Source organism: Vigna umbellata, chromosome 5 (assembly GCF_029865625.1).
Source record: "Vigna umbellata cultivar VRB3 chromosome 5, Vumbellata_1.0, whole genome shotgun sequence".
In the NCBI taxonomy this organism is placed as follows: Eukaryota; Viridiplantae; Streptophyta; class Magnoliopsida; order Fabales; family Fabaceae; genus Vigna; species Vigna umbellata.
Window position 1 is genome coordinate 24,905,535 of NC_142169.1, and position 16,593 is coordinate 24,922,127.

The following is a 16,593-nucleotide window of genomic DNA, read 5'->3' on the forward strand; positions in this document are numbered from 1 at the left end:
GATGAGTTAAGAGGATGAAATGAGTGAAGTTGCTTTGTTGAGGCAATGGTTATTGAACTCATCAATTCAATCATTTCGGTTGTTATTAATATTTTCACCTCAATCGATGCTGACGTGTTGATGTATCATTGATATGATGAGATGGGCCCAAGACGCGTCATCCATGGAATGAACTCATTGACTACAGGAATAAACTCATTTTACCCCAAAAATAACAAAATAAAGATATTAATGGGAATGAAAATGTGATCATCACAATTTAAAAACTGTGGCGAAACTGTGATAAGGACAAGACACTATTCTGGACAAGTTTAAAAAGAAAACCTGTGTTGTTCAAGGACTTCTATAATTGGTTTTCTAAGTTATCTTCAGCATGTCTCTTGAGAATGTTAGGTCACTATACACTCAATACAAAAGAACAATGTATATACACAAAAATCTAATCTCTCTCCAATCCAAAAATAACTTTAAATTAGAACTGGGAAATTAAAATCAATTACCCAATTTCATTTCAATTAATAGTTAAAACATGTCATGTGTCTTCATTAGTTTTTCTTAAATTTAAAAATTATTAGGACTTTCAATATATATATATATATATATATATATATATATATATATATATATATATATATATATATATATATATATTGATGATCCATTACAAAAAAATATAATAATCCGTTACAGGTTTCGGAGTTGGTTTAGAGCTTTAACATGCATATTTCCTTACACGGTATAAATTACTCATATCTGTAATTAGTTTAAGATATATGACAAAGCAACATGGTTAAAATAAATATCAATGAAAATCGTGGATCATGGACTCTTAATGTTTATATTAGTCAAGTGTTATGAAATTGTGATCTTGGGGTCACAAGGGTGAGATATCTCTGTTAGTTTGTTTGAGGAATTCTACACCGTTCCACCATTCTAAGCAAAAGTAGTGAGATCTTTGTCTTAGGTTTGACGCAACAAATGCACATTCTCTTTGTATTTGCAAGGATTGAAGCAAATGATGAAAAACCTAAGAAATAATATAAATATTAAAGGCTATAAGCAGTTGAGAATCACTTAAGATTAATTATTATACATTATTTATCCATCTTGTAATCGAAAACCCATTTCGAGATTATAACAATTTTTTTCATCAAATGAATCCTCAACAAAGACAAATTTATAATTCAGTTATTCAAATTTCAATTGGCCACCCTTCATGCATTAATGATTATTTGTCTAGCAACTAATAAAAGGGAAGAAAACATTTAAAAAATAAGTTTTTTCTTTTATCAAAGTATGTTTTGTTAACGTTGTTGGATTATTTTACTAACTCGTTTTCTATAATAATAAAGGAATATATCCAAACCAAATTATAAATAATTTATTAATGTATTTTTAAATTTTAATTAAATCCATCAATTTAGATTAATTTCAAAAAATATATTTAAATGTGTCCTGTTTTTTCAACTCATCCACTAGTTGAGAGTCAAAGCGATCTATTGAATATGAAATTGCACGCAATTACCAGCGCATCAGCTCACGCTCTCTCACACGTGATTGCGAGGAACGAAACTTGCCTCGTGTTATCGTTATTTAGAAGAGCTGATAAATCATGGACTCCTGCTATAGATAATGTAACAGAGATGAACAAAAAGATACGATACGTTGAGAACAATGTTAGAATAACTTACAACAAAATTTATGGCAATCTGGTTTTAATATATCAGATGCACAGTTTATCAGAATAAATAGAATGGATCGTCAAGAATCTTCTATGGAAAATGGTGATCAAGGAGACCGTGCTAAACTGCTTCATATATAAATAAAAACAAAATGAAAAACAAAAATGCTAACCCTTCAGTTTTCTATCATTTCTGCATTTCTTCCTAGATTCTCTATTCTCTGAAGGGTATTGTTTTTTTATCAACAGCTGACCCATTGCTGTTTTGACAGCTTCAGCTGCTGCTAAAAAAGCATTGTCATCAACGGATGCAGTTCCTTGCAACGTTTCTAGCAGCTTTTCTCCCCCAGGTATGACATCATCTCCCATAACAACTGGTTCTTGTTCATCGTCTATACCAGAAATTACTTTTACACGAGCCAGCGCGGGATAATTGCAACCAGGTAAAGTAGAGACACCAGTAACCATCCACAATTTCCCTGCAGAGGGGCTGGCCAAGCATGTAGGGACAAAGGCCTCTCCAGCAATTGAAACTACCTGGAGTGTTCCCATCATTATAAATGCCCGTCATTAGAAACAGATATTTCCCTTCTTATGTATCAGCATTTAGGTTTGTTTTCTTAACAATAGTTAACACATGAGAACAAATCTAACTTCACATGTTAAAAATAGAAACAAACCCTAACTAAATATAACCAGAATGACACAAGTTAATAATGGTCACTTCAAGCATGTGTAAGAGCGATACCTTGGCAACAGAAAGAGTTTTTGCAGAAACATTGCAACTCAACAATATTATTCCTTGCAAACTACAGAGTTATTAAATAAAACTTGTCAGAAAACCAAAACAAAATTCTCCCAGTGAGAAATGAGAGAATGCTATAGTGATAAACTTGCCTCTGAATGGCCACCGCAACAAGCAAACCATCAAGGACAGTGCATAAATCAGTAACAGCATGGTCATGCTCCTCTGCTTTGTCATCAGACTCTAAAAGACCTGCCTTTGGAAACAGAGGATGCAGAATACGAAAGTAAAAACCAAGTTCAACAGCAAAAAAGAGGTCAAATCCACAACCTATATAAATAAATTTTATTTCATTTATGTGAAGAATTGGCAAGTCCAGTAATAATTTTCGGAATGCTTTCATAATGAAGAGAAAAAAAAAATTATACAACTTTGAGCCACCAAGAATTGAAGAAATACCTTTGCTGCAACCTCACACGTATCTAGAAGTGCTCCAGAGTCGATATTCCACAACCGAACCTGAAAAAATCAATTCACAGTTTCATATTGCTTTCATCTAAAAGAAAAATAGAAAGTATGCCTGAATCCTGAAGGGTTTAATGAATTACTAACTGTGGCATCACCACTGCCAGAGAGAAGAAGGCCTTGAGGGCATTCCTGAGCCTGAACGAAAGCAAGGCAGGAAACAAACCTGCAAAAAACAAGCAGCTTCATTCATTTGTGTAGTAGGAAAGTAAGCGTACGAGAAACAATCATTCTGAAAATATCTCTTATAAGATGACCTCAATAACTTAGGTGATCTCGGATGCTTGCAGGTTTCTAATACACTTTTTGTGAATTCAACTCATTAGTACCACGTATAACTAAAAAACTTTCCGTGATTTTCTCCTGTGCTAAAATTTAATTTGAGTTCCTAACCTATTTTAATGGATTCCAATTATGCATTATATTTTTAAATTTAATGCTTTCTCCCTCCATGTTGTTTTTCTGTTAATAACAGGTTCTTCTAGCCAACTCATCTTTCTTTAATATAATAATAGAAATAAGAATTGAGCATTTGAAATGCCCTTAATATTGTTTAACACTAGAATAAATTACGCAACCATACGCAGTATCCACAGTCATAAAAATTTGATAATGGCAGTCATTGAACGTCATCAAATTCAAGAATAATAGAAGCAATTCTTACTCTGTATGACCGAGACAGAAACTTTGTATCTGGTGAGCTCCATTTAAGGGATTCTTGGGAAAACATGTAACCTGCGATATGGATATAATTATTAGTGAAAAGAAAGCAATAGCAGAGACGAACTTTGAAATAATATAGCTCACACGAATTTTGAAATCACGATCAGCACTTAAAATGAAGCGACCATGAGGGGAAAATTCCTGCATAAGACAATGGCATAGGAACAATTAGAAGAAAGTTAAGTAAATTAAGGAAGAAAAAACACGTGACGTGACAGACCAAGCTAGTGATGATACTGCAATAGTGAGAAAGAAGAGGTGCCGGTTTCTTATCGCGTAACGGAGGATCGAGATCCACAATCCAAACAAGGCCAAATTTGTCGGCGAAGCAAACGTAGGTTCCGTCGTCGCTAATTGCAACTGCGGACACTCTCTTCTCGGAGGACCTAATATCATCAGCAAAAAAGGAAAAGACTCAATGATTGAATTGTACGAGTGCAGGTGAACCAACACAAAACGAGAGCGAGAGAGAGGTTGAAATTACACGCTGGTGAGGCAACGCCATGACTGTGTTGACCAGACCTTGACAGTTTTATCGTCACCCGCGGAGACGAATAGTTTTCCTTTGGCGCCGAAGCGAATGGCTCTGATGTTATCGGTGTGGGAGGGGGAGGCATCGGAGTCATCGGTTAAGGAAACTGCGGAACCGGCACTGCGGGTTTATCAGTATAACAAGTGAGTTGAAGTGAAATGAGAGAAATGAAGTTTTGCTTACAGGAGGTCGAATACGCGAAGGTGATGACCGACGGCGACGGCGACAGAGCATTGGTCAGGGTGAACGGCGATGAGTGCCGGAGCGACTTCTATGTCCTTCTTGGGTTCCGAATCCATGCTGCCAATGAGAAACCAACCTCCGTCTTAGGGTTTGGCGCTTCTCCGTTCCAAATATTGGGCTTTCTAATGTTTCTACAACCCACTAACAAAAACAAAACCTCCACGTTTAAATATGTTTTTTATTTTTTAAATTTAAAATAAACCATTTCCCCTTAATTTTATTTTTATAATTTGAAAAAAATATTCATTCTCTTCGATATATTAACAAATTTGTTTGCATGTCTCGTTAGTTACACTTAGTTTATTTGACTTTACGGTCAAAGATTTCATTTTTTTTTAAATAAGTTTATGTTATACATAGTTATTATATAAAAAATTTATTAAAAAATATGAGACTACATTAAATCTATGATAAAATTATAGCATATTTATAGACAAAAAAATACTTGTTATAAAAAATATCTATAATTTTCTTTATAAAAATTATTTGATATTTTGAATTTTATATATAATGTTCTCTTACTTATTTTTCTTTTAATATTTTTTTCTCCTCGAATATATTAGTCTATTTAAAAATTATTTTATAATTTATTTACTTTGTATGATGAATGATGAATTGGTATTGAACATAAAAATTAAAATTAATTTTAAATCATAAAATAAAAATTATTTTTTAAATTTGAAAAAAAACACAAATTAATTACAGTTTTTAAAAAATAATAATATTTCTAAATTGATATAATTTATAATACTTTGAAACTTGAAGTTTAATGGTAAACTATGAAAGCACATATGTTTTAACCATTAATCCAAAACTAAGATTATTAGTACTGTTTTTAGAGTATTTATTATAAAAGCAAATAAAATTATTATTTATGATTAGAGGATAATATGAGGTATATGTTCTTCAAATTATTACATGTGAAAACGACGAGGAAAACGATTACAAATCTACTCTTAAGACATACTACTTCTCAACGGTAGGAGGGAGTCATCGACACCCCTTTATGAATGACACCATTATACCTCCTTCCTATGCAGAGGAAGACTCTTACCTTGGATCAGTATAATGGTAGCATCGACTCAGATGAGCATATCGACGTTTATATCACTTAAGTTAGTTTGTACTTGATTGACGATGTTATCATGTGCAAAGCTTTTGCTACCATTCTAAAGGAGAAGCTCTAGAGTGGTTCACTCATCTTTCCCCATATTCCATTTATTGTTTCAACACGTTGGCGTTGTCCTTTACAACGCAATTCGCCACGAGGCACCATCACCACCTTACCTCCCTCGCATTCCTCTACGTTAGGCAAAAAAAAAAGAGAATCTTTGCAAACCTTTATTGAAAGATTCAATAAAGTGACCCTGAAGATAAAAAACATAAACCTCAAATTGGTTCTCTACTATATGGTCACGACATAGAGGTTATGTACCTTTGTGGATGACTTATGTATGACACCTCCTACAAGCATGGATAAACTAAGGTAGTGAGCCACTAAGTTCATGCAGACAGAGGAAGTAAGAGAGTATTAGAACAAGATAAGAGTTGAGACTATGCTAGTCGAAAGAAAAGGTGTTGAACAAGACTCTCATAAGAAGGGTAGATCCGTCAGAGAAAGCCCAAACTTGTTTGGTTCATATGTTACCACCTTTAAATGCTCCTAGGTCTCGTGTGTTGGAGGAAACATTGCAAGCAGATCTCATACCACCATCCAAGAAATCTCAAAACCTGCAAACACTAACAATGTCGAACGAGCGAGAGTAGCTGACATAATGATAGAAAGAGACAACCTCGACCCCAAAATATGCAATGATGCAAGGATAAAGCTTATGGAGGAAACCAAAATGTTTGCCTTACACGAAGACTAAGGTCTAAAGATAGAAGTAATAATTGGTGAAGAAGGAGAAAAAGTGATAGATAAAATCCTATTTGACAATGTTGATATATTGGCATGGACAACAACTGACCTCTTAAGGGTCAATCCAAGGGTATCCTCTCAGAGGTTATCCATATTCAGTGAGGCCAAACCAATTTTGTAGAAGAAAAGGAAGCTAAAAGAAGATAGAAGGTTGGCATTTAAGGCCGAGGTGAAGTTGTTATAGGTTGGGTTCATCAAGCAAGTGTGGTACACAACATGGATGACCAATGTTTTTTTAGTGAAGAAGGTCAATAAGAAATGATAAATGTGTGTGGCCACACAGTTCTTAACAAGGCATGCCCAAAAGATACCTACCCGCTACCCAATATTGATCGACTTGTGAGTGGGCGGTCGACCATAACATTTTAAGTTTTCTTAATGCCTACTCTAATTACAATCAGATTCCTATGGTTGAAGTTAACAAACTGAAGGTCGTGTTCATTATAAAGGGAGTGATAATGCTAATTCTTACCATTATCTAAGCATCATTTTAGTAGCAAACTCAGCTCCTTTCTAACTTGTAACTTGCTTAATCCTCTTCTTTTGTGTTGTTTTCTAAATAAATGTGTTTTAGGCTACATTGATGTAACTTCATCAATAATCCCATTTTTTTGTAGCTAAAACTATGCTTGGAAGAATCTCCAACAATGTAGAGAACTGAACCAGCCACAAAAGCAAGCAAATCTGCAGAAAAACTAGAAAAAAGAAGCAGTGTTGCTGAACCTAGCTAGGGCCCCCTGGCTCAAGGGCACTGGAGCGCCACTGCATCATGATTGTCGCGTGCTGGGGCGCCCCTCACACAGGGGGGCTGGAGCGCCATTTTTTGCCGACATGGGTGATTTGTCTATTTAACTCAGAAATGCGAAGGACTTTTGGTCTTTGGTTCTTTGGAGGCGCGATTTCACTGATGGAGCTCATGGAGGCTGTGAGGAGCTTGTGGAAACATCTCTTTCTCTTCCATTGGGTTTCCTTCTTCTTCCATCTTCCATTTTGTAAGCTTTAGGGTTCTCCATGGAAGTGGAGAACCAGATTCATCTTGTTAGGGATTGTTGTAGCCTATAAATTCTTGTGTAATGGATGATTGATTTGATTATATATATGCCTTTTCTATCAATTGCTAGTATTCTTATTTCCAATCTTAAAGCTTGCATGTAATAGGAATGTTCATGACTTGAATTTGGGGTTTCATGGATTATGGGAACGTAAGATGGAACCTTGAACTAAAACAAGAGTTCTTGTGGTCATTGATTCTAGGGATGGAAGATGATTCACATGTTGTCTTAAGATCCTAGCTATTTAATGCGGGTTTGCTTGTTAGATTTTCCAAGGAATTGGAGTTTAATAGGGAAAACCTAGGCTCTTCCACCTAAGAGATTAGGACTAGAGTGTTCTTGTGGATTGACTTTAGTAAATTGATGGATAGGAGATGAAATTGGGTAGGCACAAGAGTGAAATAGGTGAAAACTAACCTTAGCAATGTCATTTCATACCATTTCTAGTTTTGTCCATATCTAAGTGTCTTTAATGACCAAAGTCCAACCATTGTATATTTGTGAATTTATCTCTTTGCACATGCTTGTAAATGAATGTTGTTATATTGAGTCTAGATGAGTTGTTAATCACACAATTCTATAGTATTACGAGTCTCTTGGAAAAACGATACATGGTCTTACCATGGTTTATTACTTAAAGCGATTCGGTGCACTTACCGAAATCACCCAATAGGGAGTTTATTACTAAATGAGGTCATGTCTTTTGGCCTAAAAAATGTTAAAGCTACATACCAAATACATATGGACAAGATGTTTAAACACCTACTTAGTAAAGACTTATGGACATGGTGTTCAAATACTTACTTGGCAAGAAGTCCACCAAGTTGTCTAGAATGATCAATTCCAAGAAAAGTTCGAGTAGCTTAAGTAGGTTTTGACATCCCCACTCATCTTGTGTAAATCGGATACTACCAACCCATATTAGTCTACATAACGACTATTGGAGATGTCGTAAGTGTTATCCTTGTTCAAGAAATTGACAATGAACAAAGACCCATATATTTTATAAGTAAAACCTTTCAGGATGCTGAGACTAGGTATTAATTGATGAAAAAAGTGACTCTCTCTTTTCACTATAGCGAGAAGATTGTAACCTTATTTCCAAAGTCACCTTGTTGTGGTTAAAACCAATCCAAAAAATTTTTCAAAAGCCAGATCTTACAAGAAGAATGTCATTATGGAATGTGAAGTTATTAGAATTTTTATCAAGGGAACTTATAAAGACTCTGTGCTTAGCATATTTTACTAGTATTTACTAGTAAGTTACAAGATGATCGTGTACTTGACAATGAATGGTTAACGTTGTATGTAGATGACTCTTCCAATCCAAAAGAAGTCGGAGTCGACATAATCCTCAAAGGACCAAATGATGTGGAGATGATGCTGGGTTCCAATTTTAATACATCAAACAACCATATTGAGTATAACCATCATATTATACTATATATATTGCCAAAAGAGGCACTTTTGCATTTCGCACAAGAAAAAGAAAAGGAATATTATTATATTAGGTGCTCTATATGTACCAGGGAATAGGGCATCTCTAACTTTTGAGAAAATAAAAAAAAAATAGTTGTTAGATAAAAAAAATAATAAAATGTTTATATTCTTGAAACAAGTTACTAATTTACACTGTGTTTTGGTGTTAATATGACTATTATCATTTTTAATATATATATATATATATATATATATATATATATATATATATATATTATAGTGTTAGAATGATTATAGGATGTTTTTCATTTTTTTTGTGATTTTAAGTTTTTTTTTGTGATTTTTATTATATCGTAGTATTTTGAAAACCTTTTATATTTTATATTCTAAAACACCAGTTTTTTTAAAATGTTTTAAAAATAATATTTTATTTTATTTGATAAATTATATTTTAAAAAAATGGGAACATATTTTTCTTTTTTTGTAACTTATAACTTTATTTAAAATTTAGGATCTTAAATTTTATGTTATGTCAATATATTTTATTTTAAAAAATTATAAAATTGAAATTTTAAACCTATAATCTTATATGTCTATCCATAATTTTGTAATAGATATAATATAATATAGCATAGTAAAGGGAATTAAATGGATTGAGCATATATAAATGAGTGCATATATGCATCTGGAAACTCGGACGATGAAATTAACACAAAAAAGGGTGAGGAATTAACGAAATGGACTGTTTAAGGCATTTGTTGGAAAACTTCTAATTATTAAAATTATCCGATTCTAAATCATATGAATTTGACTCAGATATAGAATATATGATTAAACTAAATAGTGTATCAAGAATAAAATAATTCATATGAATTTAAAATATGTACTTGATTAAGACATAGTCAAGGTTGATGCAAATTATTTATTTTTAAAGTAGTCTCTCCGATTCCAAAGGATAATTTTCATTATTCCTGTGTTTGATCACGTTCTCCATATTTTATAAATTTTAATGAGCCGTTGGAATATGTTTCTCATATACAACTAACATTACATTTCCCAATTCAAGATATAATTAAAACACAAAAACGTACTTTGATATGCAATTGGAAATCCTAATGAAAATTATGAGATGATCAACATTTATCTGATCTTCAAATATAAAGTATCTTAGATTTTTTTTTTCTTTGCTTTCTTTTCAAATAGAATGAAAAAGAAAGAAATGAAAGGAATATGTATTTCCTCTACAAATTGTTTTTCCATAACTTTTGTCAATTAAATTTAAAATTGTAATATTTTTAATTTGTTCTCTCATTAAATTAAAAATATTATTTATGGTATCTACATAATTACTCTTTCCTAATGTCTTTAGCCATAACTTTTACATTAATTAGATCATTTTAATTTTGCAACCATAGCGAATAAAGTCTTTAGAGTTTGCTTGACACTACATCAAGAAACCACACCATCAACTAGAATGAAAATTTAACCTGAAGCAGATTTCAAACTATTTTGACATCTTGCAAAATTTGAGTCTAAATACCCAATGATCTCCAACTAGCCTTACCTCTTGTATGTGAGCATATATACTTCTTTGTAAATTCCTCATCACTATTTTTGCTGCTTTGTAATGGTCATTCCTAGATTGCTTAAATATTTGCTTAATACCCCCAACTATGTATGTTATATTTAGATGCATACATATTTAGACATTCGTCAAACTCCATTCCACTAATGCATAGGGAATCTTTTATGTTATGAATTTCTAAATTTTCTTTTGGACATTGATTGAGACTAAACTTGTCTCCATGAGCAACTATAGTATCCCCAAATTTACATTCCTGCATAAATTATTAGTGACAAGCAGTATGTCATTAACATACAATGACTTCCAACCGGTCTGACCTTCTGTATGCGAGTATAAAATCCTTTGTTCTCCATAAATATCTCATTGTTATTTTTGCTACTTTCCAATTATCCGTTCACGAATTGCTTAAAGATCTGTAATATATCAAACTCCCTACATCTAATGCATAAGGGATCTTCTACATTTCATGAATTTCCAATTTTTTTTTAGCATTGATTAAGACTGAACTTGTCTCCGTTAGCAACTACAAAATTCCCTATTTACATTCTTGCATGCCAAACTTTTTAAGCACCTTTTCAATATAGATTCTTTGTGACAATCCTAGAATACCGCGAGATTAATTTCGATGTATTTGAATTCCTAATACAAATGAGATGTCATCAATGTCTTTCATTTCAAAGTTTCTTGATAAAAATCTCTTGGTTTTGTGCAACATGCATAAATTATTAGTGGCAAGCAATATATCATCAACATATAAGACCAGGAAAATCTACTTGCTCCCACTGAAATTGTGACACAATCATTAATAACATTCATCTTGAAACCAAATGAGAGAATCACTTGATAAAATTTGTAGTACCACTGACGAGGTGTCTGTTTTAGCCTGTAAATGATTTTTTTCAATTTGCAAACTATATTTTTTAGGTCTCCTAACATAGTTTTATAGTTTCACATACAAATCATCTTATCAATGTTTCCATTTCGAAACACCATCTTAATATCCATTTGATGAATTTCTAAATCATAAGCACAACAAGAGTCATAATTGTCCTAGAGTCTTTCGATGAGACTAAAGAGAAAGTCTTTTTAAAGTGAATCCCTTCCTTTTGAGTATAGGCCTTCGCCATAAAACAAGTCTTATACCTTTCCATATTTCCTCTTGGTCTTAAATATTCACTTGCAACTAATAGGTTTCACACCTGATGGGGCAAGTTCCCAAACCTTATTGTATAGACTTATACTTCTCATTCATTACTTCAATTCATTTTTCTGAATTAGGATCTTACATAGCTTGATGAAATTTGACTGGGTCATCTTCAATCATATCATTGTTTTCCTCATTTTCTTAAAGAAATACCACATAATCATTTAGAATAACATTTCTCCTTTCTCTCATGGATCTTCATAAAGATCCTGACTCATGAAGTATAGGTTCTTGAGGGTTTTGAGTTTGTTCTTGTATAGGTTATGAATTTGCTTCATAAAAAACAATTGTATGAATCAAATATGGAATTTTCATTGATTCTTCCTCTAAGACAAAGTCTCTAAGCTTATTCTTCTCCCTAAACTCAATATCCTCATAGAATGTGTCAGTTCTCATCTCAAAAATTGTCTTTAATTTGAAATCATAGAATTTATAGCCATTGAATATTTCAAAATAGCTAATAAAGTAGTTTCTAATTGTTTCCAATTTCTTTTCATTAGGCTTATAAGGCCATGCTTTAGCTAAACATCCTCGTACACAAAGTGTTTTAGAATAAGCTTTCGCCTAACCCAAAGTTGATGAGGTGTTTTATGGCAGCTACCTGTTGTAAAAAGCTGACAGAACCAGACACAAAATTTTCTGAGGCGTGTAAAGTCACTGTCCTTAAGGACTTATCCGCGGTATGTTGCGCAAGTTCCCCAAGATACAACAAGAACTTCTTAGAAATATTTCTGAGAATCTCAGAACTAGCAAGAAAATCTGAATAGAGTATAAGAATAACCCAGAATAATTTTAGAAGAGGAAAAAAGGATGAAACTAAAAGAAAAGGAGAATGAGAAAAACTAGTTTTTGGTGTCTTGGAATGGAGGAAAAACTCTCTATTTATAGAGTTAAGGAAGAATCAATTAAATAAATGAAATTAAAAATCATAAAAGTCTTGACGTTGCAACAATTAAAATTTGAACGTTGCTACTTAAAATATTAACTTTGCAATCAATAAAATACTTTTGTTACCGTTGTCAACGTTAATGTTCTAAACGTTGAAATACATCAGTTTCATATTTTGCAATATAATAATAATATATTATAACACTACCTTGGTTGTCACTTTATTTAAAATATAAGTTGTAGTCTTTAGTGCCTCTGATAAGGTGGAATGACAAAGCATGCTCCTTACCATATCTTGAAGAGCCTGGTTTCTTCTTTCAACCACACAATTCATGTTAGGTGAACCCAACATAATGTATTGTGAGACGATTCCACATTTCTCTAGGTACTTAACAAAAGGCCTTGGATGTTGTTCACATGAACTGTCATATCTGTCATAATATTCACCACCACGATCAGACTTGACATTCTTAATCCTTTTGTTAAGTTGATTTTCAACTTTAGGCTTAAATGATTTGAATATGTCCAAAGATTGAGATTTTTCATGTATAAAATATAAGAATGCATATATGAAGTAGTCATCTATAAATGGTATAAAATATTGTTGACCATTCCATGAAGGTGTAGAGAATGACCCATAAATGTCCATATGTATCAATTCTAAGACGTTTGTAGTTCTATATGCACATAATCTCGTTGTTTTAGTTTATTTACCTTTAACACATTCAACACAAACATCAAGATTTGTGAAATCAATGGAATCCAAGATCTCATCTAACACAAGTCATTTAACTCTATTTTTATATATTTGACCCAGATGCCTATGTCATAATGCTCTTGAACTAGTATTGTCAATTTTATTCCTTTACCAACTGATTCTATATTTAAGAATTCATTGTAGAATCCTACAATGTCAAACATATATAGATTATCTTGAGTCAAAAGTGAACCAATTCCAACATTTTAATTAAAGACAAACTGAACACATTGTTTCCAAACAAACACAAATAACCCAATTTGTCCAAATAAGAAACGAAAACCAAATTTTATCTAAATGATGGCACAACAAAAGTGTCTTCCAAATCCAAATTAAAGCTGGTGCATAATAATGTAAAATGCCCTCTAGCTTCCACCTCCATTGATATGTCATCTCCAGCATACATCCATCTTTCATAATCAATTGACTTTGAGTAGCTTAGACAACCCTTTATGGAAACATTGATATTTGTAGTGACACCGGAATGTAACCACAAAGTGTTTCTAGGTATTAAAACTAAATTGAGCTAAGAATATACCAAAGTAAGACTGCGCTTAAGACTCATGCAATTTGAACAATCTCACTTCTCATAATTTTTCCTTTCTTCAAAAGTACTAGAGTCTGTAAGAGAAATGAATTTCTCAATCCATAATACAAGGTCAATATTCATGCAACCAAGGACAATTTTCATGTTCTTTTTCTAATCCTTAAAATTTGTTTCATTAAGAACTTAAACTGAATTCATATTAGTAGATAGTAAAACAATAAAAGGTGAGTTTAGAACCATACAAATAATATAATTAAGCTCACATAGTAAAACTAATAATAAAAAAATAATTATCAATATATTTAAATAATGGCATAATCTATCTCAAAACACCTAATGCACTATTAATATCAAGTCTTTGGATAACAATATTAATTATTAGAGATATCTTGTTGTAATGCTTAAACATTGATAATAAAACATGTCTAACAACATGCTTATATTTGGATTGATTTATCATTGAAAAACAAAACTTGATTATTATCCCACATTTACTATCATAAATACGGATCCAATACTATCAAATATTAATCATTGAATCAATCAATATTCATACGAATAAACATAAACGATAAAACACTTCTCATTCAACTTTGAAATAAAAGCAATTAATTTTAATTAACTTACTAGGATTGGTTTCCAATCCAAAACTTTCACGTAAAAGTGAAAATCTCTTTGCAATCTAAATATAAAAGAAACATGCGTAGAACAAAACAATCCGCAGCAAGGAAAGATTTTCCAAATTGTACCAAACAATAAAGTTTTTCAATTTGCAAATGAACAACGCAAAAACACTGTTCACTAAAACCAATCTCATGCATGAAAGCCATTGCACGAGTCCATTAAATTTCAATTCAATTCTAATTATTCACGTTCACATCAAAATGGGTTTCGATTTTTTCAATCAAACCACTTAATTCATTCATGTAACAGAGGATCGATTAATTCATTCATTCAATTGCAGTTTGATATAAACCATAAAGCAAAGCACCATGCTGCGTGAGGGAGTGCGATGCATTCATACAATGATGCAACAATTGTTCACCAATTCAATCATGCATTATCAAGGCATACACATTCTCATTACAGGAAAGCATCACACTAAATTCCAATTGCAATTCCACCCACATGCTCAAATAATATGATAAACCCAAAGCACAGGTTCCGTAGCATCACCCAATACAATTTCTTGAGCAATGGAAAACTGAATTTATTATAAGGTTCGGTAAAAGTAAAAACCCTAAAATTAATAATTAGGATCTTTCGAAAATTAGAAAAACAAAACATAATAATATAAAATAATCATAAATCTAACATGATATCAATTGTTGGAATATATTTTCCACATACAACCAATATTACATTTCCCAATTCAAGATAAACTTAGAATACAAAAGCACAATTGGATATGTCATTTAGAATAATAATAAAGGTTGTGAGATGAACAACATGTATGTTATCTTTCAAATATACAACACCTTATATATTTTTTTTACTTTCTCTTTGAAAATGAAAAGAAAACAATGTGTGAAAAGAACCTACTCTTGTTATTTATTAATCCTAAACATATCCTAGTATGAACATAGTTATTGGACCCACACTAATAAGAACTGAGTCTCCAAAATATGTTTGGCTATCATCAAGTGAATCATAATAGTTACTCATTTTTGACATAAACAAAATATTACAATTACTATAGTCCAAAGAAGTTATAGAAAAATTCTAACCATCTCAATTAATTTATGTTGCTTTTGAATTGTTTGGAGGATCTATCTAGTTCTTAGATTTTAAATTCAAATTTGAAACAAAACTTATTTGGATAGAATCTAACAAAAAATTAAAATTATTTTAACTCACTTGTGAATATAAAAGTCATGTTTAAATTTGAGCTTTTACAATATATTACAATTTTTGTTTTTACCTTTTTCATGTTTTTTTTTTGGAGATGATAAAATGAGTGAGATAACCCACTCGTTTTTGTTATGAAAAATCGTTTATGACAAAAAAGTTAAGTAAAAATGTTTAATGAAAATAGAATTAAAGTAAATATAATATATATTTTTTAATTTTTATCTCACAAGTAAACTCTTTATTTTCGCTCAAATATTTCTTGATTTAATGTAATTTTTATTTATTTTCATTTTTAAATTCTTTTTCTATCCAAACAAAGCAAATATTTCAATCTTTATTTCCTTTTTCTCTCAAAACTAACTTGAATCCATTGAATGAAATATAAGGCTTGAACTTCTTAAATTTTCCGCAAGAAGTATTAAGACATTTTTATCCTTTCCGATCATAATTAGGACCTAAGAGAATTGAATGTTTTCCCTTCTTTTATTTTAAGCCTCTTCTAACTCAGTATCAGAGACCCAAGATGGTAAGTTTCAATCCATGCATGAAACCCTACCTCCTGAAATGGTTACCCTTTTTCCTTCCTTGCTAGCATTTACTTTCAACCGGTTAACAGATTGTAAATCAGTGTTGTTTCCTCTTTTGTTTTGATATTGATAAACTAATATCATGTGAAAGAGTTCTCCTTCAATAGTATTCTCGAGTTTCATATAAAGTCAATTCTGAATTATCTTTACCTTCTTCAAATTATCTTCAGTCCAAAATTTTGTTAGTCAGAAATGGTTCACTTTTCTTAAAAGGAAGAAACAAAATCAAAACAATCAAACAAAAGAAAAAAGGTGAATAGCTAAATGAAGTTTATTTCTCCTAGTGAAGTGATGAATTTCAAGGTAGGAATA

General features: G+C 31.7%; 1 protein-coding gene across 2 annotated transcripts; it reads right to left on the reverse strand.

The window, feature by feature from the left end:
* Positions 1–1,644: 1,644 nt before the first annotated feature.
* On the reverse strand, positions 1,645–4,589 carry TRM82 (Transducin/WD40 repeat-like superfamily protein). Of its 2 annotated transcripts, XM_047296209.2 has the most exons (10): positions 4,390–4,589; positions 4,159–4,326; positions 3,895–4,060; positions 3,759–3,815; positions 3,616–3,686; positions 3,039–3,117; positions 2,886–2,945; positions 2,579–2,682; positions 2,430–2,490; positions 1,645–2,218 (listed from the first exon to the last, which is right to left on the reverse strand). In XM_047296209.2, the coding sequence occupies exons 1-10, from the start codon at positions 4,503–4,505 to the stop codon at positions 1,850–1,852; spliced, it is 1,251 nt and encodes a 416-aa protein (XP_047152165.1). In that variant the 5' UTR covers positions 4,506–4,589; the 3' UTR covers positions 1,645–1,849. The 2 variants fall into 2 exon arrangements, with proteins under 2 accessions (XP_047152165.1, XP_087971516.1); XM_088115390.1 differs by having other exon boundaries at positions 3,616–3,815.
* Positions 4,590–16,593: the final 12,004 nt, after the last annotated feature.